The sequence below is a fragment of the Barbus barbus genome, assembly GCF_936440315.1.
Source record: "Barbus barbus genome assembly, chromosome: 45".
NCBI lineage: Eukaryota > Metazoa > Chordata > Actinopteri > Cypriniformes > Cyprinidae > Barbus > Barbus barbus.
This window is the reverse complement of record NC_136723.1, coordinates 25,481,661-25,509,246: the sequence shown is the minus strand read 5'-3', so window position 1 is coordinate 25,509,246 and position 27,586 is coordinate 25,481,661. Positions and strand designations below refer to the sequence as shown.

Sequence of the window (27,586 nt, the reverse complement as noted above, 5' to 3'; positions counted from 1 at the left end):
CTAAAAAAAGATGGAGACAGAATACAGCATTCAAGCTATTCTTAAATATTTTTGAGAGTCCAGAAACTGACCCCATGTTTTCAAGATTGTAATGTCCTGAGACTCTAAATATTGTTTCATGTAATATTAGTCATGAACTGAAACTACAGCTCAAATGAAGAGAGTGTTGCTGAAGCTCATCCAGAAAGACATACAGTAATTCATCTTCTCAGGTATGAAGCCCATGAAGTTATTATAAAATAAGTCTATCTGCAGCACGTGTTATTGCTTTGTCCGTATTTCTGGAGCTGGGGGCAGTTTTCGGTGCAGGAAGAGCGAGAGCTCAAACAGAGCATGTTCTTATTTCCCTTAAGCCTCTCGGATCACATGTGCCATGCAACAGATAAGAGCTCCAACAAACACCGGTGTGACCACACTAAAGCGAGCTGGAAAAGTATTGAGGGATCACTGTAAGGAGATTCTCCTGGACAAACTCTTTTTAGATGAACTTTATGAGGTCAGTGAAGTCAGAGGGAGCTTTAACGAGCATCTTCTCTGTTGTTGTGGCAGGTATGGAGGAACCGGTGGACATGGACCGTGGCTTCTTCAGGAAAGTGGACGTTCCCGATCATGCACACTACATAGTGGCCTTCTTCGTGGCCGTCATTGGGGCTGTTGGAGTGATCGGAAACATGCTGGTCATGTACGCCTTCTTCAGGTAGGATCTCACGTCTCATCTGTGACAATATTCAACTTTAAGCGTTTATTGTTATGAAGCCGTGGCTCTTTTTGACAGTGAAGTGTCTAAGTGAGCATTACACATGAGTTTCTGGAGGAAAGGGTTTTATTTCAACCCGTTTTTGCCTTATAGCTCAGAAAACTTTCAAACTATGTTTGGTTTCATTTCAGTCTCTTCTGCTCACAAAGGCTGCATTTATTTAATAAATAATACAGTACATACAGTAAAAATGGGAAATATTATTGCAATTCAAAATGTTTTCTATGTGAATATCTGTTAAACTGCAATATATTTCTGTGTATTTTCAGCATCATTACTCCAGTCTTCAGAGTCACATGATCTTCAGAAATCATAATAATATACTGATTTACTGATCAACAAACATTTCTGATTATTATCAATGTTGAAAACAGCTGTGCTGCACATGATTCTTTGATGAATAGAAAGTTCAAAAGACAGCATATATTTGAAAAAGAAATCTTTTGTAACATTATAAATGACTTTACTGTCAGTTGTGGTTATTTTAATGCATCCTTGCTGAATAAAATTATTAATAAAAAAAACTAAAATCTTTTTGATCCCAAACTTGCAAATGGTACCACAGTTTCCACAAAAATATGAAGAGTTTTGCATAATTTTTAATGTTCCAAAATATTACTATTTCAAATAAAAACTGTTCTATTGAGCATTCTATTCATCAAAGAATCCTGAGGAGTAAAATGCATCACAGTTTCCACAAAAAAAATAGTTTCAACATAATAATAATCAGAAATGTTTGTTGAGCAGTAAATCAGTATATTATAATGATTTCTGAAGATCATGTGACACTGAAGACTGGAGTAATGATGCTGAAAATACAGCTGCAGATCACAGAAATAAATTGTGATCAATTATTCCTTACATAATATTTAGCTATTTTTACTGTATGTTTGATCATAGAAATGTATCCTTGGTGAGCAGAAGAGACTCTTTCAGAAACATGAAAGAATCTTAATCATTACAAACTTCCCAGTATAAAATAATGTGGATGACTGAATTTGATGAGTTCATATTGAGATCTCTGATCTGAGCACAGTTTGAGCCACTTTTGAGATCTTTTGTAATTCTTTTTTCACAATATCTCATTAAAAACTGATTTCAAGTCACATATTTTTTTGTGTGCGCCAAGGTTTGGGTCAACTAATGTTGTGAAATATTTAGTCTTAATAACTCCTCGATCCTGCGTCACTGCTGATTTGGTCTTTTATTTTAATTACTCGTACTGCTGTGTGCTTGAAGTCTAGCAGTCTTGACATGGTTTTATACTGACGGGTTTATTTTAGTCTTTGCTGAGAGGGATGGTTTGCCATCAGTAATAGATGATGACAGCAGACACACTGCGGCCCCATGGTGATGAGCATATTCAAATACGGAGGTGAACACGATTAAGTTCTTTACCTAGATCAGGGATGGGCAACTTCGGTCCTGGAGGGCCACTGTCCTGCAAAGTTTAGCTCCAACCCTAATCAAACACACCTGAACCAGCTAATCAAGGTCTTCAAGATCACTAGAAAGCTACAATCAGGTGTGTTTGATTAGGGTTGAAGCTAAACTCTGCAGGACTGTGGCCCTCCAGGACCGAAGTTGCCCATCCCTGACCTAGATTTAATGCAAAACTTGTGAGTGGTTGTAGAATTATGTCATTCCTGTAAATAAAGGTATGAGATTAATTAAGGTTAAACCAGAGTAGTTAACTGCAGTGTATTCGCACTTTCTAACTTGAGAATCTCTGAGCAACACACAGCAGTGTTTCGTTACTGAATGAATCCATGGTTTTGAATGAATCAGTCAATGATTCAGTGACTTGCTTGGTTTCTGAATGATTCAGCTGTTTGTATGAATCATCAGTCATTGATTCAGTGCCTCATTCATAAGGACTTGCTTTGTTTCTGAATGAATCAGCCCTTTAAATGAATTGGTCCAGTGAATTATTCAATGACTCATTCATTAAAACAGTGTTGTATTTTAGTTACATATTTAGAGTATCATTTCATATTTTTTTATGATTTCATATTTCAGTATTCATTAAAAAAACAACAATATTAAATCTGTGTGTTGCATGTTCAAATCTTAAAATCACTCATATTAACAGGTTAATAATATATTTTCCAGGAGTATGTAATAGATTTGGAGGTTTTAGAGAAATGCTTAATTGTTTTAATATTAATATTTGGTATTTAGTCACCTAAAACGAAAGCAAAATGTTCTGTGGAAATGAACATTGGTTTATTGTGTAGTATATAGTGTTTTCAGTGTTTAGGGATGGCAGTCATGAAGTTGTGTCGGGGAGCGTGACTCTCTCTGATGCTTTATGCGGTGCATTCAGTCTAAATCCTCTAGGGCCGCTGACATGCTTTTTGCATTTGTTCAGCTCTCACTCTTAAAGAGCGCCGCTCTCCTCAGTCCCATGACACTTTCTTGTAGATCACAGCTCTAAATACAACACATACAACACACACACACACACACGAGTGCTAAAGATCTGAGAGACTCTGAGAGACAATCTTGAGTAATGCATATAAATATAAAAGCTCATTTACTTATGGCATTCTAACCCGGTATGTCTGTCTTTCTTTCTGTGTAAAAAAAGGAGAAATTCTGAAGAATGTTTATAGAATATTGACTTTTATATTTGACTTCTATAATTCTTTTGATATTTTGGCTTAAAAGCCTGTTCGTTTAAGCTTATTTTTGATTTTTTTTTCCATAACGCTTTACATTAAGGTTACATTCATTAATAATAAACAATACTTCCACAGCCTTTATTAATTTTAGTTCATATTCATTTCAACATTTACTAATATCTTTCAAAATTAAAAGTTAGTTCTGTTAACTTTAGTTAATGCACTGTCAACTTGCATGCGCAAACAATCAATAACTAGCTTTAACAATATTAACAAATATAGTTTGTTAGATATTGCAATAACTAATGAGATCTAACTAAAGTGTTACTGATATCTTAAAGTTAACAAACAATAAATCACTGTATTTCTCTTAACTAGCATTAACCAATGTTAATAAAATACATTGATTATTGTTAATTTGGTAATGCATCAACTAATGTCAACAGCTGAGATCATATTGTAGTGTTACTCTTATTATTTTTTCAAAAATATCTAGAAGCTGCTGTTTGCATTGGTCCGCTACCAACATGATTGCATAATGTAATGAAATGAAACCATATTTAGCAATTATGTAATATGATGCACTGTTACGTCCTACGAGTGTCTAGGGGTTGTCTTACCAGAACGTAACAAAGTAAATGTTTGAAGAGCATTTGTCCGGGCTCTGCCACAGCACCACAACAACAAGACCTCAGTTTTAACAGGTTTATTAGAGGCTAGCAAAGCATAGCTGGGTTTCTTTGAAACAAAAGTACAATATGGAGAGGGAACTAAAGACTTCAGAAGGGGCAATGCCAAAATAACAAACAAAAGGTTTAGTCTAAATCAAGTTAAATCCTTACTAAGTCTCTCAAAGAAATGAAAATTATCAACAGAATGTACGCTCACTCCCTGTCTAGCCACAGAACAGGAGAAAAAGTGGGTGTATAAAATAAAATGGCACCCACCTTCCTACAGTTCCCAAAATGATAATTGAAGTAGAACAATTAAAGGATTAACAGTTTAAAGGTGAAACAAGGTACTCTGTCACAACCAAATAACAGACTAGAGCATGCAACAAGCAACTGCACCATTACAACATTAAGCCAAAGAATATTAACAACCATACAGGTCCTCGAAGGATTCACCACAGCTTCAACAATTGGACTGGGCAGGACACAGACCATGCTCTGGAGAAGGACTCTCGTCTGTTGAGAGCTGTGCGGAGGAGCCAGAGGAGAGCAGGAAACATGCACAACTACAGAAGAAAACACAGAACCATGAAGCCATTACAAAAATATACGTCTTTGGACGTAACATGCACATTGACTGTAAACAAAGCAAAATGTTTTTGACTGTAATTAATCAGATGCACATGCAGGCCTGTAGGGTTTGGGAGTTTGGGCTGAAGGGTGATCATGTGGAAGTGGAAAACAAACCATCAGTTTCTCAGTGGTCAATGACAGGAGACAGAAACAAAGCCACTGACGACCTGTTTAATTCCCACTGTACACGACAGGAATCAATGTCCGACCTCTTTAAAAAGCCTTCTCGTTTATTCTAGTGCTCATCTCTATTAACTTTACTAAATTAATTTGCTAAATGTGCTGTTATATATGCATTAATAAGACCAGCTCAAAAAGCTCATAAAGTATATGCTTATGCTATTCATGCATTTTCTTTCAAATTCAGCATGTGCAACCTCTTTTACTTCCATCAGAAGACAACTTTCTTTCTTTAGGGTAACATATGCACCGATGAATGCTTCACAATAAAACCAGGAATGTGCGTTAAGAAAGCAAATGTAAAAATTTTCGCCAGCTTTTAATAAAGATAATGTATTTTTTATGTTTAGTGTATCTCACTTCATGCATCTGCATGTTAAAGTAATATTTCACCCAAAAATGAACATTTACTGAAATGTACTCGCCCTCAGATCAGGATGAGTTTGTTTCTTCATCAGGTTTGTAGAAATGTAGTATTACATTACCTGCTCAGCAATGGATGCTCTGCAGTGAATGGGTGCCGTCAGAACAAACAGCTGATAAAAACATCACAATAATCCACACCACACCACTCCAGTCCATCAGTTAACATCTGGAGAAGACTAAAGCTGAAACAAATCCAGCATTAAGATGTTTTTAACTCAAATACGAGTCTATAATCCATAATAAAACTTCCTTCGGTGAAAAACTGCATCTGCTGTTGTCTCTCACATCAAAATCAGCCACATATTTGTTTAGAGCTGTTTTGTCTTGTAAACGCTGCTTGATCTGTGCAGATTTCTCTCCTGATTCAGACCAGAACACTTTTTCATGGATTATGGACTCGAATTTAAATTAAAAACATCTTAATAATGGATTTGTTTCAGCTTTTGCATTCTGAAGACATTAACTGATGGACTGGAGTGGTGTGGATGACTTGTGAATTATTGTGATGTTTTTATTAACTGTTTGGACTCTCATTCTGACGGCACCCATTCAGGATCCATTGGTGAGCAAGTGATGGAATGCTACATTTCTACCAATCTGATGAAGGAATAAACTCATCTACATCTTGGATGTATGGTGAGCACATTTGCAGCAAATGTTCATTTTTGTCTGAACTAGTCCTTTAAAATTGTCCAATATATGCAACAAAGGCACAATTCATCTCTGTCCCAGATTGTGTCTGGTGTTACCTCATAACTAAACATGACTGCTGTTAATCAGACGTCAGCCAGCAGCATTAACAGACTCTCGTCATACTGTGCGTGAGGATTTTCCCCCTGACTGAGAATCATTCAAACTTGTCATGGTGAAGCGAGCTGCAGCATCTCTCTGGAGGTCGTCTGTCGGCTGAGAGCTTTCTAGGAAAGGCTGTGTTGTTCCCGTGAAGTGCTGATGTCTCCTGCAGCTCTAATGCTTGATGGACGGGGATGAGGGTTTCAGCAGGTGACACCGGGTGACTTTTAATCAGAGGAAATTGTGTGAACTCTGACTGTGGGATTAATGAGATGATGTGCAATCACAATGATTGTTGTGTGCTGAATCACCTCAGATGCAATGTGTTGAATCAATAAACCTATTTAACACTTCTAGCACTGTTTTAATCCTACTGTACCACATTTTATAGGCTTCTAAATGAGCAACACGATGAAAACTTTGCTGTTAAACCTGTCACACACAATCTACTCTGTCTTCTGTCATCTGTTTTATCCAGTAAAAGCTCTTCTAGTGTGATTGTACAAGCGTCCAGCTGCTGCTTCAGAGTCAAATCTTGACTGATTTTGATCAAGTAAAGGTCAGAATAACTGCAGTCATATCTCCAGATGAACTCTTACTGGACTGAAGCAGCTCAGCTTTACTTGATTCTCCATCAATCATTTTCTAGAAAAATCAGTGCGTCTCAAATCTGATCATCAGGATCTTTTGAGGAGCGTTTGTTTCCAGAAGCTTTACTTTCTCTGTTCCTCAGCGGAGGAATGATCTTCACAAGCCTCCAAAACATCTCACATCTTCTGAGGAGCGTTTATTTCTTCATCTCTCAATCAGCATTGCATTATATATTTGGATCATTTCAATCTCATCTTACTAAGACATTATTGGAGATATAGTCTGATATTTAGATCATTTTATGTAAGTATCTGCTGTACTGTTATAAAGATCTCATTGATTTACATTAGCATCAGGATTTCATCACTTTCTGTCTAAATATCAGCATCTGCACCAAATTAAATTTATTTTTCTTATACCCTCCATATAATTTTACTCTATATCAGGCTATATGAGCCATAAAAGTCTAATAGATCAAATACGATACTTAATAAATAAATAAATACACGTGCTAAATTAAAAAAAAAAATAAGATTCAACAAACTCTTTCATTTCAATTTGATAATGCATCATGCAAAATGCACTCCTTACCTTTATATATCATTGAATTTATATAGAGATATATTCCAGTTATCACTAAACTGCGTAGTTTGATCATATGGAAGTGAAAATAATTGTATTTTATATCTGGTGAAATATCTGTGCATTAAAGGTTTAAAGGAGTATGAGGGTGACGCGTGTGTTTGGTTGGTCAAAGTCAATGAGCTTAGCTGATGTTTTGAGGAAATGGCCTTAAATAACATCCTTTTGCTTTACCTCTACTATGAGCTTCTGAAACTGGGACTGTAACTGAAGTACTTTTGTGTTTCAGTAACAAGAAACTACGGACGCCTCCGAACTACTTCATCATGAATCTGGCAGTGAGCGACTTCCTCATGGCCATCACTCAGTCACCCATCTTCTTCGTCAACTGCTTGTACAAGGAATGGGTGTTCGGTGAAATGGGTACCTAATTTCCCATCCTCCCCATCAAGATGCTTACTCAGTTACTTAAACCCTTTTGTAGAAACATAATACAAACTACTGACAAAATTGTTAATGTTAAGCATCCATTTAATCCAAGATTTATGTTATTGGGGGATGAATCAGTTCTTCAACTTGATCAAAGGAAGAATTTACATTTAGTTAAAGCTGCAGTCCGTAAGTTTTGCCTCTTTGTCGCCATCTCTGTTTGAAAACCTGGAATTGCAGCTGCTTGTGGAATTATCTTCCTTGCGTGGGATATGCTCCAGCACAGCTCCAGTGCAGATGAAACTAATGTTTTGAGGAGTATGTGTGTCAATCTGTCAGTCACCGCACCGGTGTGGATGTTTACTGTAGTTCACAATCACAGATTCTAGCCTACGTCTTGGAATATATGACCCAAATAAGAATTTTCACTGTATATTGTCATCTGAACAAGTAAGTAACATGTCTGCCACTTTTGTTCTGACCAACTGAGGAAAAAAAATATTACAATAACAATACAATTGTTATACTTTTTTCTCAAATTATTAATGTTAACAACATCAGCATTGCGTGGCTATGAGTATAGTGTGTATTAGCGTGTAGATTTCAATTTCTGTACGGTCTAATATTTAATTGTCATACCATTCGAATTTCATATTAAGAAATTCTTTTAACCAAAAAAGCTAATTATGCTCCCTTCGAACTGGTTTTCTTTAAAATACAAATCTTGTGTAATAAGGCTATCTGTAATCAGAAGCACATTTCAAACTGGAATATAATTTAATTTCATTCACATGTGTTTCATAAACACATAATCCTCTCTGGATAACAATCCGCCATCAAAATGATACATTTAATTATTCTAGCTGCTGTGAGAAAAGACTATAAACGATCCTCCACCTGCTGGATCCTCACATGCGATAGCCTACTAACCGGGACAACTTCTTCATGTTTACAGACGTGTCGTAATGACACAGTGCCATGCTCGAATTTCCTGCAAAAACCTACCCGTACCACTCAAAATATAAAACATTATTAGAAGCTAACCGTTGTGAATCGGGCTAAAGTAAGGAGATAGTTTTGAACACTGGCTGGTTATGTACTTGCTCAAATATTGATTTCAGATCATTTTTAACCCAAAAAATTTACGGACTGCTGCTTTAAGATGGCTCTGATAGCAGCAAAGAGATGTATAGCTATAAAATGGAAATCAGAAGAACCAAGTCATATTGTATGGCTTAGAGAACTTTCTGGTAACACTTTACAATACGGTGGCACTAATATGCATTAATTCATGCTTAACTAATGCACAGATAATCATAAGTTAATGTAAAACTCATGAAGAACTAAACCATTTATTAATAATTACTGCGTCAACAACAAATGATCATTCGATATGATTCACAGATTAAGTAATCAATAAATTGTTACTAGTTGTCACAAACTCGGCCTCTGTGGCCCTCCCTGAACACCACCGGAGGGCACCATCACCGGAGTATTAACAGAACTGCATTTCCCACAATGCCCTGTACCTGGCACTGATTGCGGCACAGGTGTTTCCCATCACCTTTACCCCTTATAAGCTGCAATCTCCAGTAACGCTTCGCGAAGTCTGTATTGCCCCGGCTACACTACTGAGCGTTATTCCGTGTTTATTGATCTCCCGTTTTTGACCTTGGACTGTTTATCCGACTCTGTGATTCTCTGCTACCTGCCTTTGTGACCTGATCTTTGGACTGTTGTTTACTTCCCCTGTCTGCCGCCTGCCTCGACTCTAGCCTGGATATCGTTTATGGATTCTGATTTACCTCTGACACCCCTATCGCTGACTGATCTCTGCCTGTTTGACCCTGTCTTATCAATAAAGCTGCAAATGGATCCCTCTGCCTCAGGCCCATCATTACACTAGTGAAGTGTGTCATAAAGTATTAATTTCCTAATAACATATATGTGACCCTGGAGCACAAAACCAGTCTCAAGTTGCTGGGGTATATTTATATTGGCAATAGCCAACAATACATTGTATGGGTCAAAATGATAAATTTTTCTTTTATGCTAAAAATCATTAGGATATTAAGTAAAGATCATGTTCCATGAAGATATTTAGTAAATTTACTACCGTAAATATATCAAAACTTCATTTCTGATTAGTAATATGCATTGCTAAGAACTTCATTTGAACAACTTTAAAGGAGATTTTCTCAATATTTAGATTTTTTTGCTCCCTCAGATTCCAGATTTTCAAATAGTTGTATCTCAGACAAATATTGTCCGATCCTAACAAACCATACACCAATGGAAAGATTATTTATCCTATTATTTATCGCTTTCAGATGATGCATAAATCTCAATTTCGAAAAATTTACCCTTATGACTGGTTTTGTGCTCCAGGGTCATATATTATATTAACTAATAGTGTAAATTCATGTGTTAATTACCATAATGAGTCGAAGCCATGCATTTCAACTTCCAGTTGTCTGCTTTAATTAATAATTAGCTAATGATTTGCAAAGATATTATTATGTTATGACTTTACTTGTTGAGGCACATGACTAACTAATTAAAAAAAACACAATAACATATTACTTAACAATTACTTAATAGTTCTGTGTCATAACATAATGATATCTTTGCAAATCATTAGCTAATGATTAATTAAAGCAGACAACTGGACGTTGAAGTACATAGTTTTGGCCACTGTGGTAATTAACATGAATTTACATCATTAGTTAATATAATATGTTATTAGGGAACTAATACATTATGAAATATAACTATTACCAATTGATTTATTACTTAATCTATGAGTCATATCGAATGTTCATTAGTTGCTGATGTAGTAATCATTAATAAATGGTTTAGTTCTTCATGAGTTATACATTAACTCGTTATTATCTGTGCATTAGTTAAGCATGAATTAAAGCATATTTGTTCACCCGTATTGTAAAGTGTTACCAACTTTCCTGCTGAAAAATACTGTTTAATCTGAAAAAAGAAAGTCTTAAATTTTTGCTGCAAATTTATTGCATACATGAATAATTTGGATGTTATATTGACTGAAAATGCTGATGTGACAATGAAACCCTTCTTTACTTTAACCTCTTTATTTATTATTATTGTTATTTATTTATGTATTTATTTGTATTATTATACTTTTGTTTTTATTACGTCAGCTCAATGCCTCGCAACAATGTAAATGTAGGTGTTCTGTCTAATGAGGGTGGGATAGGGTTGGAAGGGTGGTTAGAAAATAACGTTTAGTTGTATATTGAACTAATTCTGTAAATTGTTGATGTGAGAGTAATAAATTTATTGATGATAAATGATGCTTATTCAGTTTCCACATCACTCATCTGCTTCTCCACGCAGGGTGTAAGATATACGCCTTCTGTGGCGCTCTGTTCGGAATCACATCCATGATCAACCTTCTGGCCATTTCCATCGACCGCTACATCGTGATCACCAAACCCCTGCAGGCCATCCGCTGGACGTCCGGACGCCGGACGCTCATTATCATCCTCCTGGTCTGGATCTACTCTCTGTGCTGGAGTCTGGCACCCCTAATAGGATGGAGTGAGTGCTAGTGTTCATTTTGTCAGCTATTTTCAATTATAGTCTTAGTCCCAGAATGCCCTTGTTCGTTTTTATCTCATTTAGTCAACCTTATCCTGTTTTGTTTTAGTCAAGTTTTAGTCGAGTATGAGACTCATATATATATACTATATGAGAGACACACACACACACACACACACACACACATTTATAAACCGATAAAAACAAAACAAGTAGATAGAACAGAAAAAAGGCAATCTAGTGTTAGTTGTTTTTTTTTAACAGTTAGAGAACGAATAAAGAGTGCGAGTGATGGGGTCAAGTGTTTTATTTTTATAAAAAAGAAGACAAATAAAGTAGAATTCAAATAGAATAGAGAGTGCTAGAGTTAGAGGGTCAAATAAAGATGGAAGAGATGTGGTATGTGTTATAGTATATATTCAGATAATTAATTGTCAGCCTCTTACATGTGTGCTTCAAAGCTATTTTTAATTAACAGAGTGGAATGATCATGGCTGATAGTAATGCTGCCTTCACGTGCTATCGTAATTATAGGAAATATGAGTTTCTTAATCGGAAATTGGACGTGAATGCCTCTCAAGTCGTATTTACTACTGGGAAATTCTGAAATACTTCTGATACCAGAGTTTCTGAGTTGGGCGGGTCATAAACTTTAAACATGGTGGAGGGGACAACCATTGCTGCTGTCAATGCTGTTCTCACAAAAACTACATCACTTTGTCTTGTAGCTAAAGTAGTGTATTTATAGGCTAGATATGAATGAGCATTCAAAGCATATTGTGTTTTATAAGCAGTAAAATAAGCATGTATTTGACCGAAATTCAAGAATTGTATAGCGCGGTGAATGTTTTATATGATTGTCAACCAGTGGGTTGCTACATTTTATTCTTTCCGACATTAAATCACTTGACAAGCTCGTAATCTCGACTTCATAAGTGGGAAATAGGACATTTCCGATAACACGTGAAGGCAGCATGAGACGTGCAAATGTAAAAGAAAACCAAACTGGACACAAGAACAGCTGTTACTTCTTGCCCAACTGGTTAATGAAAACAGGGATATAATCAAAGGAAAACTGTCCCTGACAAATTCTACAATAGTCATAATACCCCCGCGATTAAGACCTTTTTAAAAGCTCATTATCGTCAAATGTTTCTAAAATATTTATGTTCCAAGGCAGATTGCCGGCAACAGCTATTTTATGATAGTTTGTGGCTTGGTTTTAGTGGCTTATGACTCCTCTTCACTACTCCTAACATTTCACAGATTTAGGAGCTAGTTTTTGTGCTAAAATGGTTTGTGAAATACTCTTAGAGCAAAACTTTAGGAGTCCTAAATTTAGTACTGACACGCCAATTGTTTTTAAGGGTTTCTCCTAAATCGGCGAGTTATGAGCTACTTTTAGCCTGAAGATGTTTTGTGAATACAGGCCCTGAAGTATTTTCTAGACCATTTTTCGTCATAGTTTTCGTTAACGAAACTAACACTAGGTGCAACATCTTTCCTTTGCCATTGGATAAGATAATGTTTTTTGAGTTTCTTGACTTGTTTTTCTTGGACAGGTTCCTATATCCCAGAAGGCCTCATGACGTCCTGCACATGGGACTATGTGACGTCCACGCCGGCGAACAAGAGCTACACCTTGATGCTCTGCTGCTTCGTGTTCTTCATCCCTCTCGGAATCATCTCTTACTGCTACTTCTTCATGTTCCTCGCCATTCGGACTGCAAGCAGGTACAGCGTCAACCAGCTTCCTACACGCTTTCCATTTCAACATCTCATACTTTTAGATTCATTTGTAGGTTTTTCACTATATTTGATAAATGGCTTTAAAATCCATTTAAATGCATGCTACAGACTGACTAGTTTGTTGCCAAATAATTGCTGGAAAATTGTAGCTACAGTAGTAACTGCAGCCAGTGTTATTTTGATATACTATTTTAGTTTTTGTTAGTATTTTGCATTAGATTTAATTAAAAAATATAGATTTTTTTATTATTATTATTAACAATTTTATTACAATTTTTTTTGTTCAGTTTTCATTTCAATTTTAATTAAATTATAAGTAATTTCGTTGGGTGTTTTTGTCATTTTATTAGTTTTAGTTTTAGTTATTTTAATACTTCAACTTCAATGAAAATTAGTTATAATTTTAATATATGTTTTATTTTAATTTATTTTATTTTATTTCAGTTCATGTTAATTTTGTTTCAAGTTTATTATTATTATTATTTTATTTATTTATTATTTTCTTTTTAATGGTTTTAGTGTTAGGTACTGATAATAGCCCTGACTGTAGCTCATATTAATCAATTAGCATCAAACCCAGACAAGTTCAATGTAAAGAACTGTATTAAACTTGAATGCTAAACTAAAGGATTAGATCCTGCATTGTAAATAATACTATGTAAAAAAAAATATTATTTTCATTATATACATTAAATGCACATTATATATGTAATTTACATAAATTAACATTATATAAATTGACAATTTTATTAAATATTCACACTGATTACATTTAGAAAGCAGAATTTTTTTATATTAATATTTAATATACTGTCCAATATAATAATGTTTGCTCTACGCTGAAAAAAAGCTAAACACCATAACATCTAATTTAACTGGTTTCATTCAAGCCAAAAAATTGTATCACTGAATCAGCCTAAATGCATGAATTGATACCAAAAAGTCTATTCTTTAAGGTGAAATCAGGTGGAAATATATTTAAGATGACGATTTCAGGTAACCACTTTTTATAAATTCACTGATCAATTCATTTATTATCAGGCATTCACACCCCTAAAGTATTGATCCATAGAGCATTATTTTTAGTATGTCATCTGTAAATATTGAGATAAAATATCTGTTGTAAATATTGAATCTGATTCAATTCAATTCCATTGAAGTCTTTTTGTATAGCACTTTTCACGATACAAATCTCTGCAAAGCTGCTTTACAGAAAATGTTACATTTTCTACAAAAGGGGAAAGGGAAGTGGTGTGTGGCCAAGTATGGTGACCCATGCTCTGAATTAGTGCTCTGCATGTAACCCATCCAAGTGCACACTCAGTAGTGAACACACACCCGGAGCAGTGGGCAGCTAATGCTGCGGCGCCTGAGGAGCAGTTGGGGGTTCAGTGCCTTGCTCAAGGGTCTCAGCTCAGTCGTGGTATTGAGGGTGGAGAGAGTGTTGGTTATTCACTCCCCCCACCTACAATCCCTGCCGGACCTCAGACTCGAACCCATGACCTTCAGGTTACAAGTCCAAAAGTCCAAAAGGTTTCCATTTTACAGTTTTTCTCGATTGCTAAAACACTAACCAGGCTTTTGAACTAAAATTTAAAAACCATAATGCCGTTTTTCAAAAAGCACACCCATTTTGCTGAACTGTAAACACTATTCCCTGCTTTAACACATTTGGTGAACTGTTACTGCAAAACTCTGCACACAAATCCTTCATTTCTCAGTGTTTACACCATGTGATCATTTAGAAAGCACTAGCATTCAATATTGTTCACTCAAGTCTGCACAGTTTGAGCTCAATTAGCACACAATTACCCGAGAGGAAACACTGGGAGTCTAAATGTATCACACCCCAATCAGAGCCTTCGATGGATAGATAAAAGGGCCAAAGCCAGCTTACAGTGTTTCTCAGTTGCTTTGGTGCACTTCTCAAATCAGAACTGAAATTCTCAAAACTACTCATTCAACAACTACTCATTTGACAAACCAGTTCTCTGAAATAGCTCAAAGGTGCATCTCATGAACCTTCAATTGGAAAGTATATATAGACAGAGAACAACACAAGACTTACAAATTCTGACAGTGGACTTTCTCATTTTTATTGTCGCCTTTGTGCACATATTTCTTTTTCTATTCACAATGACGTAATGTGTTTTTTTAGGTTTTTTTGGTCAGACCATAGTAAGTGTAACTGAATCATATCCAGTCTTTTTCAATCAATATCCCACATACAGTCACGGTGCACACACGAGGAGAACACAGGAACACGCAGACGAGGATGAAACTCAAAATATAGTCTTTAATGACGACATCATGGCAAAGCAAGAAAAGGCAAGGCTGACACAGACAGGAACACCAGGGAGTAACGAGTAGACCAGACCAAATCAAACTGAACAAACAGGACTATAAATACACAGGTAAATCTTAGATAACGAGACAAATACAGCTGGACAAGGATTAACTAATGATCACACTAGTCGAGGACAGGAAACAAACCAAATATGGACACAAGAGGGGGGAACACATGACACACACATACAGTAATGTGTACAGTTGTACTTTTGAAAGGATATATGACATACAGAAGTGCAACCTTCTGCATTTCAGTACAGTAACGGTCGTCCAAACTGTTGCCATAGTTTACATCAGGTAATACTAACAGAGTGCACGGTTATATTGATAACATGACTAAGCAGTTTGCCCATCTTGTGTGTGAACAATGACACAAGGACATCAGACATGCGAGAGGATTTTACCCCCGCTGTATAGCCCGTGATGTCAAAGAGGTTCGTGGGCTTGTCCCAGCCCAAAGACGGGATACTGGGGCAGAATAATTATTTTTGTTTGCTTTATTGTACTGTACTCTATAGCACATTAAATTGAGGAATAAAACACTTGGGGTGTACCACAAGCAACACTTATTACCAGTTTTTGTAGTATTGTTTTGAAGAGTGCAGTTGCATTAAGTGTTGTAGTGTGTGCGTGTGTGTGTGTGTGTGTCATGTCTGAGAGCAAAGTTTGGTTTTTCAGCAAGATTGAGTTGTTTTGAGTGGAGAGCTTCATTTTGACCTGAATATCATAACAATGAATAACATTTTTCTTTTATGCCAAAAATCATTAGGACATTAAGATCATGTTCCATGAAGATATTTTGTAAATTTCCTACCATAAATATAAACAACTTAATTTTTGATTAGTAATATGCATTGCTAAGAACTTCATTTGAACAACTTTAAAGGAGATTTTTTTGCACCCTCAGATTCCAGATTTTCAAATAGTTGTATCTCAGACAAATATTGTCCTATCATAACAAACCATACATCATATCTGCATCTTGTGTGTTCAGAGATCTGGAGAAGCTGGGCAGTCATGTGAGGAAGACAGCACTCATCCAGCAGCAGTCCATAAAGACCGAGTGGAAGCTGGCGAAGATCGCGTTCGTGGTCATCATTGTGTTCGTTCTCTCCTGGTCTCCTTACGCCTGCGTCACTCTCGTCGCCTGGGCAGGGTACAGTAACTATCAATAGCGGTTTCCATCCAAAGTTATGAATTAAACTTGTGCAAAACTGGAATATCGCATAAAACTTTTGTGAACAAAGCACTGTTTCCATCCAAAATCGTCACTTCCTGACCAACTTGCCCTAAACATGAAGAAAAAATGTATTTGCTTCAGCAGGAGAAGGCACTGTATATAATAATTTGTGTATACAATAAATTACGAGCTTTCGCAGACGAAACACGGTCATGTTATCTTATTTTCAGAGTCTGCTGTTTCTGCACTGCAAAAAATTATTCTCCTAGTTAGCATTTTTGACTCGTTAATCAAGATGAATTTACTGTGCAAGTAAAATTATCATGTCTTGTTTCCTGTAAAATAAAAAAAAAAAAAGTTAGTTTTTCCTTAAAACAAGCTAAAATATCTGCCAATGGTTTAAGAAAAAAATATCTCTTGCCTTTGAATTAAGATTATTTTTCTTACACCATTGGCAGATATTTTTGCTGGTTTTAAGGAAAAGTAACAAAATTGTGATTTTTTTTTTTTTTTTAAACAAGACTTATCTTAAATCATCTTACCTGTCAAGTAAATGCATCTTGATATTGTTACTGTATTGTGGTTGTAGCAAGCGCACGGAGTAGACGAAAGGAGTATTTATTGGGCATCAACACCCATAGACCATTAAATAACATTAATCCAAGACAAAGACAAAGGGAGAACTGAGGACTTATAAAGGGACAAGAACAAAAGAGCAAACAAGATGATTAATACAAAACAGGTGAATGGAATAAACGATGATTAACTAAACTAGGACAGGAAAAACCACATAAGGGCAATACAGAACTAAATGGAAACCGACACGTGACAGATATAAGAATGTTTAGATATTTATACTAGAAAACAAGACAAAAATACTAAGTAAGAAAATCCTTTTTTGCAGTGTGGGAGTCAATTATAACAAAGTACTTTGACGAGACTTTGCTCAAGTATTTTAGAATGACAAAAGTAGCATTTCAGATGCTGTGCAATGAGATCGGTCCGTTGATGTTATGCCATCCCATCGCAAAGTCACATGTCTTTTTTGATGCGCATTAAGGAATTTATTCTGTAAAAGTGTTTCCATCATAGTTTATGCGCATGTTTTCTTATCGGATAAGGAATTTATCCTACTTAGTTAAGCGCATAAGTTATTTTATGCACATTTTTAGAACTTATGAGCATCTTGGCGTTTCCGTCCAGCGTCTTTTTATGCGATATCCCAAAATGCATATAGAAATAGGTGGATGGAAACATAGCTAGTGGCATCTGCTTGAAATGAGTTTTGTGTCATTGGTTTGACTGTTAGCTAGTTGTTTTCCGGTGCATAGTACATAGAAGTAAAAGCAGATGTGTAGTTATTATTTTGACAGGTTTGTATAAATGTGTCTCTGCATCAGTGTCTCAGCAATGGATGCTCTGCAGTGAATGGGTGCCGTCAGAATGAGAGTCCAAACAGCTGATAAAAACATCACAATAATCCACACCACTCCAGTCCATCAGTTAACATCTGGAGAAGACTAAAGCTGAGACAAATCCATCATTAAGATGTTTTTAACTAAAAATACAAGTCTATAATCCATAATAACACTTCCTCCAGTGAAAAAGTGTTCTGGTCTGAATCAGGAGAGAAATCTGCAGATCAAGCAGCGTTTACAAGACAAAACAGCTCTAAACAAATGTAGCTGGATTTTGATGTGAGAGACAACAGCAGATGCACTTTTTCACTGGAGGAAGCTTTATTATGGACTTGTATTTTAGCTAAAAACATCTTGATGATGGATTTGTCTCAGCTTTTGTCTTCTCCAGATGTTAACTGATGGACTGGAGTGCTGTGGATTATTTTATCAGCTGTTTGGACTGTGATGCAACATGTTTACCTCAGTAGTCCCATTTAGCCTCTTATTTCAAAACTGTACAGAAAATCACAAGGGGTAATAACTGATGTATTTTATGTCGTAGAATACAATTTTAAAATATCTTGAGCTTGCATTCACCACAGAATCAACAAACCCACTCAAAAAAAAAACAATGACTTCAGGATGATGGAAAGTAGAAGTGCTCAGATGCTCTACAAAAACAGAATTAATTTACAAACATTTGTCCTAAACTGTGATGTGTGATCATCTAACCTCTCAAAGAAGTGTTCAGATTGATGTGTAGTCTATCAGAGGGAGTCAAACCATGCAGAAGTTCTGAGACGTTCCAGCATTCCAGGGTGAAGAGACGTCCTTTTATAGAAGTACTGTCCACAGGAAAAGGCGGTGTTTATCAGCTGAATTAAAGGCTGCTGGGTTCACTGAGGCGATGCGGCTTGGTGCTAACACCTCAGCGTTAGCGTGCTGGAGGATAGGCATAATCAGGCATGTGAATCTTTCCGCTCAGCTAGCAACACCTCTAGGTCACTTCCATGTCATATAAACTGCAGGGGTCACCGGCTCCTCCTGACCGCTCACAAACACTCCTCAGCTTTACTCAGTCTACATCTTACAGTTTTTGTCTTGCGTCCTAGTACAGATACACTACAAAAAAATATTTTCATATTTAGTATTTTGTCTTGTTTTCCAGTTCAAATATCTAAGCATTCTTAATTCAAAATAAATTAGCTTGAGAAGCAAAATGACTTCAGATATTAAGCTGCTCTCTGAAAAAACTCTAAAAATTAAGTGAGTTTATGCTTAAAACAAGAGAAAATTAACTTGTTAATCTTGTTCCTTTGAATTAAGTTTATTTGTCTCTAAACACTATTGCCTGGTATTTTTTCTTGTTTTAAACTCACTTATTTTGATAATTTTTTGGGATATTTGCAATGAAAAAAAGACAACAATAATAAGTACAATTTTTTTTTTTTTACAATTTATCTAAAGATTCTTAAATTAAGATACATTTGCTTGAGAAGCAAAATTACTTAAGATATTAAGTCTTTTATCTGGAAAAAAGAAAAGAAGGAAAAGTGTGTATCTGTGGGGTCAGAAAAATAATCTTGTTTTCCCTTTGAATTCAGTTTAGTTTTATGACCCTCGTTATTAAATATGAACTCCATGTATTTTGATCTTCTTTACTTTTTTTTGTTTTGTTTCTCAAGTAAATGTATCTTGATTTTTTGGATATTTGTATTGGAAAGCAATGCTAAATAAAAAAAATTTGCAGTGTATCTAAACATTCTTAAATTAAGATACATTTGCTTGAGAAACAAAATGACTTGAGATATTAAGTCTTGTTTTCTGAAAAACAAATGATGAAAATATAATGAGTTTATGCTTAAAACAAGTAAAAAAGTATTTGTCAGTGGGGTCAGAAAAATAATCTGGTTATCCCCTTGAATTAAGTTTGTTGTTCTGACCCCATTGACAAATATTTTTTCTTGTTTTAAGCATTAACTCGCTTCATTTTGATCTTTAAATACTCTCGTCATTTTGCTTCTCAAGTAAATGCATCTTGATTTTTGGGGATATTTGTACTGGAAAACAAGACAAAAATACTAAAGAATAATTTTTGCAATGTATTTAAACATTCTTATATTAAAATAGATTGTTTTCTTGGGGAAAAGTGCTTAAAACAATAAAAAATGAAAAATCTGTCGGTGAGTTCAAAAAATAATTTTAATTCAAAGGGAAAGCAAGATAATTTTTCTTGTTTTAAACATAAACTCACTTAATTTTGATACAGTTTCTCAGAAAGCAAGACTTCATATTTCAAGTTATTTTGCGTCTTAGGTAAATGTATCTTGATTTAAGAATATTTCGATATTTGGACTGAAATCAAGACAATCAGCTTTTGCAGTATAAAACAGACATCACAAATTCACATACTTTCAGTAACCAAAGAAATTCTAACATGGGTTTTGATGCACACCAGGATTGCAAACGTTTTCTTGCAAATACTGCTTGCAGAAAAGACCAGCATGAGCTTCTGTGAGGCAGCAATGTGCTATTTCTAGAGCTGAAGATGTGCTTTGGTTATTATTTTTCTGTTCCAGGTACAGCCGTGTTCTCACGCCGTATTCCAAAGCAGTTCCTGCAGTGATTGCCAAAGCATCAGCCATATACAATCCCTTCATCTACGCCATCATACGCTCCAAGTACAGGTTCGTTCGAGTGCAGTCGCCTCAGCAGCCGTACGGTACAGAGACAATATGTGACGCAGTCTATATTTTTGACTGATTCACAGAGACACGCTGGCTGAGAAGGTGCCGTGTCTGCATTTTCTGGCCCAGTCGTCACGGAAAGACCGCATCTCGGTGTCCAACAGCGAGTCTTCCTTCAAAGAGCCCATGCTCAGCCGACAGTCATCAGGGTCAAAGGTCAAGTTCCAGCGAGTCTCCTCTATGGCCACAGCAGACACGGTTAGTATTTTCAATTTCTAATTTATTTAAAACAACCTTAGTTTACCAAAGTGCTGTACACAGTGACATTGACCCAATCACACGATAGATAAACACGTCATTAGAAAGACAAGACAGAAAAAAGATTTGTTTTTAAGAGACTTTTAAACTCAGACACTGAAGAAGCTGTTCTGATAGATAATAGCAAATTGTTCCATAGCTTGGGGCCAGCAACAGCAAAGGCTCTGTCACCCCTACATTTCAATCTGGCGCTGGGAACCAAAAGCAGATGCTTAGTCTGTGATCTGAGTGATCTAGCTGGATTGTGTTCAACAATCATCTCAGAGAGATATGGAGGAGCAAGATTGTTTAGAGCATTCAAATGCAGAAAATTATTGGTGAGCCATGCTTTCAATTCTTGGAGACAGGCTGTAAGTTGGTATAAAGCAGAATTGTCATTGCGCTTAAATGGTATGTAAAGCTGGGTATCATCATAGCAATGATACGACACACCAAATTTCCTAAAGATTGAACCAATGGTTACAGCGAGAACAATAACGGCGCCACAGTTGATCCTTGAGGAACACCACATGAAGAATGTGCTACCGAATAGAAATATTGCCCAATACCAAGTGTTTTGCTGAGAGGAGACTGAATAATGGCTAAAATAGCTAAAAATATAATAAAATACCTAACTACATAATACTATTATTGTTAGAAATTGCAACTATATAAAATAGAAATAAATACATTTATACATTTAAAATTTTTATTAAAATAATAAGTAAACAATAAATAAACAATAATCTCCTGTCCAGAGGAGAACTGGCCCCGACTGAGTCTGGTTTCTCCCAAGGTTTTTTCTCCATTCTGTCTCAGAGGGAGTTCTGGTTCCTTGCCGCTGTCGCCTCTGGTTTGCTCAGCTGGGGACACTTCATTTCTAGCGATTATCGTCAATTTGATTTCACAGATACTATTTAAACTAAACTGAGCTAGACAATGACATCTCTGAATTCAATAATGAAATGCCTTTAACTAAAAAATTGAGTGTTTAATCTTATTATTATACATTACTGACACTCTATCCTCCAATCTGATACTGTTTAGTGCTTTGACACAATCTATATAGTTAAAAGCGCTATATAAATAAAGGTGACTTGACTAATGGAAATGTCTTGTCATTTAGTTCAAGACTGCATGACCACATTATTCAGATTGCACTATATTATGAATGTGACACTTTGTGTTTATAATGCAAATCCAGTACTAAATCAAGGATATATTGTTATTATTTTGAAAAATAGGTGTACAGTGGTGTCCTAAATGATTAGAGCACTAGTATATCAGCAGCTAAAGAATGGTTTTAAGTCAGTTATTTCTATCTCTTGCTGTAGTGTGTCAGTAGGATATATCAGTTTACATTTCCAAACATTCATTTATCCATTAATAGTAATAATCCAGTGAGATGTTTGAGATCTGATCTGATCATCATCAGTCTGTCTGGAATGACATGAAGAAACAGAACAAACTGAGACTAAATCCAGAAGAACTGTGTCTCCAAGACGCTTCAAGAAACCTCCTGCAAAGCTCCTGAGAAACTCTGCTCAAGAGCACCGAGGACAAAAGCTGCTTTAAACACAAAGCATGCTCACAACAAATGTTGATTCAATTTAGTTACTAGAAGTTAATTGATCTATTTATGACATTATTTTTGACAGCATCCTCATTTTACAGCATTTTTACACAAGTGCCTAAAACTATTAACAATACTGTATCTTTGCAGGAGGTTTCTTGAAGCGTCTTGGAGACACAGTTCTTCTGGATTTAGTCTCAGTTTGTTCTGTTTCTTCATGTCGTTCCAGACAGACTGGATGTCATAGTACTGTTGATTTTACACAGATATAGCCATTGTTGCTGATACGGAGTTAAACCAAATCATAAATAAATAAATGCACTTATAATGCTAAAATCTGCTTACTGTATATGCTATTTGTGCAACAGCAGAAACATTGACTGTGCGTTTTATCGTATAATCTTTAAAGTTGCTCTGATTTTACCAGCATGAGACATGAACTACTTCAAGAACCGGCTGAATGAAAAGCAAATGCTCTTTCTTATGAATTATATTCTATTTTATCTGTGTACCTATTCTTCTTTTACAGGCAAGATGTGTCTGTGTTGATATGCCTTTCATGTTCTGGGATTATAGACCTGTTGTTTGCAGCCTGTCTTAATTGATACCTTTTCTACTACGTGATTCATTTGTAACCATGCCAACTGTTACTTGTTGTTTACTAAAGTTGTTTACTAAACTTACTGAAATATACTGTATGACCTATACACACTGTATAATTGCATAGTGTCATGTATGTGGCCACTAAAGTTGCTGTATAATAAATAATCTTTAAAAAATATTTAAAGAACTGCAAAATCTGGTCATATGAAAGTCCAGATAATTGCGTTTAATCATTTTCATTGCATGCTAGCTGTTACTCTGTTTGCTAAGCTACTTTTGCACAGATTTCTGACCTGATTTGAAGAGTGAACGGTTCAACTCTTATTGCCTAAAGTCATAGTGCAAAAACACATTAATAAAAATAAAAATACCACGATAATTATAATAATTCCCACCTATTTAAACTTACGTTCAGTTGCTGCCTTAACTTAAGTATAAAAAAATTGGATTTACAAGTCATTTCAACAAAAACTGAAATCAAATTGAATTTCTTATAACTTAATAAAAATAGCTGAAATTGGTTTAATTCAATAAGTTAAAGTGAAAAACATATGTTGACTTGGACTTGTTGATCATATCTGCAGATTTTGGCCATTTGGAGTTGACATATTTCACAAAGACGGAAACACATTCATTTTTAATAATAATAATAATTCATTTTCATTTGAGTGCTTTTTTCTAAGCACTCAAAGCGCTCTACATTGTGAGGGGTGGTGTCTCCTCGTCCACCACCAGTTTTTTCAGCTTCAGATTTTAATTCGATTCATTTGGAGGAAATCAAACAGGAAATAATCAAACATAGTAAAACAAAAGGGCAGGGCTTTTATGTCAAATGTGTCAATACATTATATTGCATGTGCTCCAGGTCTGGAGTGATGTAGAATTCGATCCCGTGGACCAAAGGACTTGCAGAAACTCACATTCAGCCAATCTGCTGAGAGATGAAGAATGGAAGATGCAAACTAAACAGGGCAAGACGAAGAACAAGAGACGACCGGAGGAAAACCACAGTGAAGAGAAGGTATGTGCTTCACCATTATTTAGATCATTATTAGTCATGGATTCCCAGGAAACTGATTAAATGAACAGCGTGACTGTAATTTACACTCAAAAAAATAAAAGTTCCACTAAAGCGTCTTTGCAGTGGAACTTTTATGACCTCATATGTGACCCTGGAGCACAAAACCAGTCATAATGGTCAATTTTTCGAAATTGAGATTTATGCATCTTCTGAAAGCTGAATAAATAATCTTTCCATTGATGTATGGTTTGTTATGATAGAACAATATTTGTCTGAGATACAACTATTTGAAAATCTGGAATCTGAGGGAGCAAAAAAATCTAAATATTGAGGAAATCTCCTTTAAAGTTGTTCAAATGAAGTTCTTAGCAATGCATATTACTAATCAAAAATGAAGTTTTGATATATTTACAGTAGGAAATTTACAAAATATCTTCATGGAACATGATCTTAATATCCTAATGATTTTTGGCATAAAAGAAAAATGTATAATTTTGACCCATACAATGTATTGTTGGCTATTGCTACAAATATACCTGTGTTACTCATGACTGCTTTTGTGTCACATATTTGGAACCGTTATTTTTAAGAATGCTAGATAAAAGCATCTGTCAAAAGCATGATTGTAAATGTTTTCTCCATCACAGCCTGCAGCCACAGAGAGCGGCTCTTTGAATGACTGCAGCCTTGACCTGGTGTCCGAGTGCGTCAACATGGCCACTGTTCCTCTTCTCATGGCCAAAAACACTCCAGGGGAGGAACAAGAGGAGGAGGAGGAGTGCAAGGAAGAACAAGAGGACACTAATTCTCTGAGGAACGGTCTGGCTTTTTACGAAGACACGCAGGAGCCACAAATCATTATCGGCCCCACATCAGAGCAGACCAGAGAAGATAAATTAATACTGGACCTCAAGAGCCTGAACTGCTCCAGTGAGCTTCTGGAGTCTGTGGAGAAATTCCTCTCCTGAGGCTGAACCTGAGACCCAGAGACCCTCTTCTGTACGTTTGTGTTTCACTGAAGACGCTTGAGAACCACAGTCTTCCACTGAGAGAGTGTTCACATCAGCCTTTTAGTTGAACAAGCAATCGGACCACATTACTTTGCTGCTAACAACGAATCGGAAGAACTATGATGGCGAACTAGTTATGCTTTCACCCCTCAAATATGCTTCAACTTCACACTTTAGCCACAGGGTGTACTGTAGAAGTAGCAGACGAGACACAAACACTGTGCACATTTGCCCTTTAACGAAGAGTGTTCTACGAATATGCATAACACGCATCATAATGAGACTAAAAAACATGCTTAATTCATTTCTCTAAAGGAATGTTCCAGTCTCAAAACAAGTTGAGATACTGTATATTGACTCATTTTTGACTGTTGATTGCTATAGACAATAATTAATAACAGTTATTGCAATGCAAATAAAACAAGAAAGCAGGCATAAGAATCTTGTTTTTGTTAAAACACTGAATCATCCAGTAAAAACCTATTTATTATTTGCGCTGTCTTTTTTTGCTTGTCATGCGTTACTAGTAGTTCATGTAAGTAATTGTGCTGCATGTAAAGCTATTTTCTAATATCCTTGCATGCATCATGAAAATGTTCTTGATGTTTTGTGGTCATGGCGCTGAAATTATTTAATATATGATATAATTTAACACTGGCAGTTTTCATACTGTAAGTGATTCATCACGTTAGTCTCATATGAATATGTATCATGTGTTTCTATAGCGCTTTTCAGTACAGGTTGTTTCAAAGCAGCAGTAAACAAGAAAATAACAGTATTCATCAATTATGAAATGACTTCAATTTCAGCTAGAAGCAGCTCTACAGGAGACAATAGTGTCAGTATTCAGCTCAATTCAGTTCAGCGTCGATTCACTTCAGTTTAATGACTGTGTCGATGTTGCAAAGTTCATCAGTTACGAAACAAATTCAATTCAGCTGTGAAAGAAGACCATAGTGTCATTACGCCGCTCAGTTTAGTTCAATGTTGATTCAGTTCATCAGGATGTGCCCGTCTTGTTTTTATTTTGAAACAGTTTAATATTTAATGTCTGATTTGTGCACATTACGTTATGAAAATCTCTCCATCACATATAGTTATATGACATGCAGTTTTAATCTCCTGCAACACTGAGGTGAAGAACAACCTTCACTGTAAACTTTCTGGTACTTTTGCAGGCTTGTGAAGAGAGTGGAACAAAATTAGACTATTTTGATAGGTATTATGTTAATAACCATGCTTACAAGAACCCTGCATAGATAAAGGGTTAACTAGCCTTTGTTAACCACTGACCAGTGTTGACAACTTAGCAATTTTGTTGATACATTTAGCAACTTTTCACACTACCCTAGCAACTTTTTCTTCCAAAAGCACCTAGAAACAAATTTAGCTATTTTTAACATTTATTTGGCAAGTTTAAATCACTTTATAAGTGATTTAAACAATAAAAAGGCACATGTTTTTCATCTCAATTACTCGAGGAAACCAAAGATGCTTAGCAGTAAACACATCATGTGAATTAAGTTAGCTGCTATTTGCAGTTGTTCAATTGAATAATAATAATTGAATAATTGTTCATTTATGATACACCTTGTTAGTAGCTTGTACCTGTGATTGTTGATCAGTTAGTAGCCTAAACTGTAAGAAAATTATCTAGAAAAATAGAAAAGCTAGCTAAGCTAGTCATTTTCCAGGACATTATCCGTTATCCATTATTCATAATCCGTTGTAACCCTGTAACCCAAAAAACACAAAATAAAATGCGTAATTGAACAAGCAGGTAAAGCAAATACAGCAAGCCTGTGAAAAATCAATATGGAAAATTCCTTCACATTAACAGAGTAGATCATGCCCTGTTTTTACAGACTTTTCTTAGAGTAGCAGACTAACTAACTGATAATACACTGCTTAAAACTATAATTGTTCAGAATGTGTCCTTTTACTTACTAGTTAATAATAATAAAAAAAAATAAAAAATTGTAATTAATCAAAAATGTGCAAGTGTTCAATAATTCAATGTTGTTTTTAAAAATACAGTTATATTTTAATATTATATTACGTTATATTATTTTACGAACAAATCTAAATTAACATATATAAAATATATTTTATGCTGCAATTTGATGTAGTGACACAATTTTACGTCATAATTACATCATCACGCAATGACATCACAACATCATTTAGCAACTTTTAGCAACAAATCGACCTTCCTTTAGTAACTTCCCCTGAAAATTAGTTGGCAACACTGCATCTGACACAGAAATGAACACAAGTACCCCGACAGATCCGAGGGAAATATATACGAATGTGGCAGTGGCAAAAGCTGAGCTCATGATTAATTATGTAACCGTTTTTATGATTCTGCAAATTGGAAACATTCTACCTCCCTTTAAAAATACGTTTTGCCACATTGTGGTTATTTGGTTGCAATATTAGTTATATTGCATTAGCATCTTTCT

At 35.5% G+C, this 27,586-nt stretch overlaps 1 protein-coding gene across 3 annotated transcripts in view; it reads left to right on the top strand.

Moving 5' to 3' along the window:
- The window catches only part of LOC306864292 (melanopsin-B-like), a 35,288-nt gene extending 9,672 nt beyond the window's left edge, over positions 1-25,616 (top strand). For 2 of the 3 annotated variants that reach the window (XM_079408225.1, XM_079408224.1), the window contains exons 2-10: positions 550-697; positions 7,546-7,679; positions 11,052-11,255; positions 12,818-12,989; positions 16,348-16,509; positions 20,513-20,620; positions 20,704-20,878; positions 23,959-24,114; positions 24,762-25,616. In XM_079408225.1, the coding sequence (XP_079264351.1) occupies positions 552-697; positions 7,546-7,679; positions 11,052-11,255; positions 12,818-12,989; positions 16,348-16,509; positions 20,513-20,620; positions 20,704-20,878; positions 23,959-24,114; positions 24,762-25,082 (1,578 nt within the window). In that variant the 5' untranslated portion in view covers positions 550-551 and the 3' untranslated portion in view covers positions 25,083-25,616. Of the gene's footprint in view, positions 1-502; positions 698-7,545; positions 7,680-11,051; positions 11,256-12,817; positions 12,990-16,347; positions 16,510-20,512; positions 20,621-20,703; positions 20,879-23,958; positions 24,115-24,761 lie in introns of those variants that run through there. The other variant, XM_079408226.1, reaches the window with a different exon arrangement.
- The last annotated feature ends 1,970 nt before the right edge of the window (positions 25,617-27,586 follow it).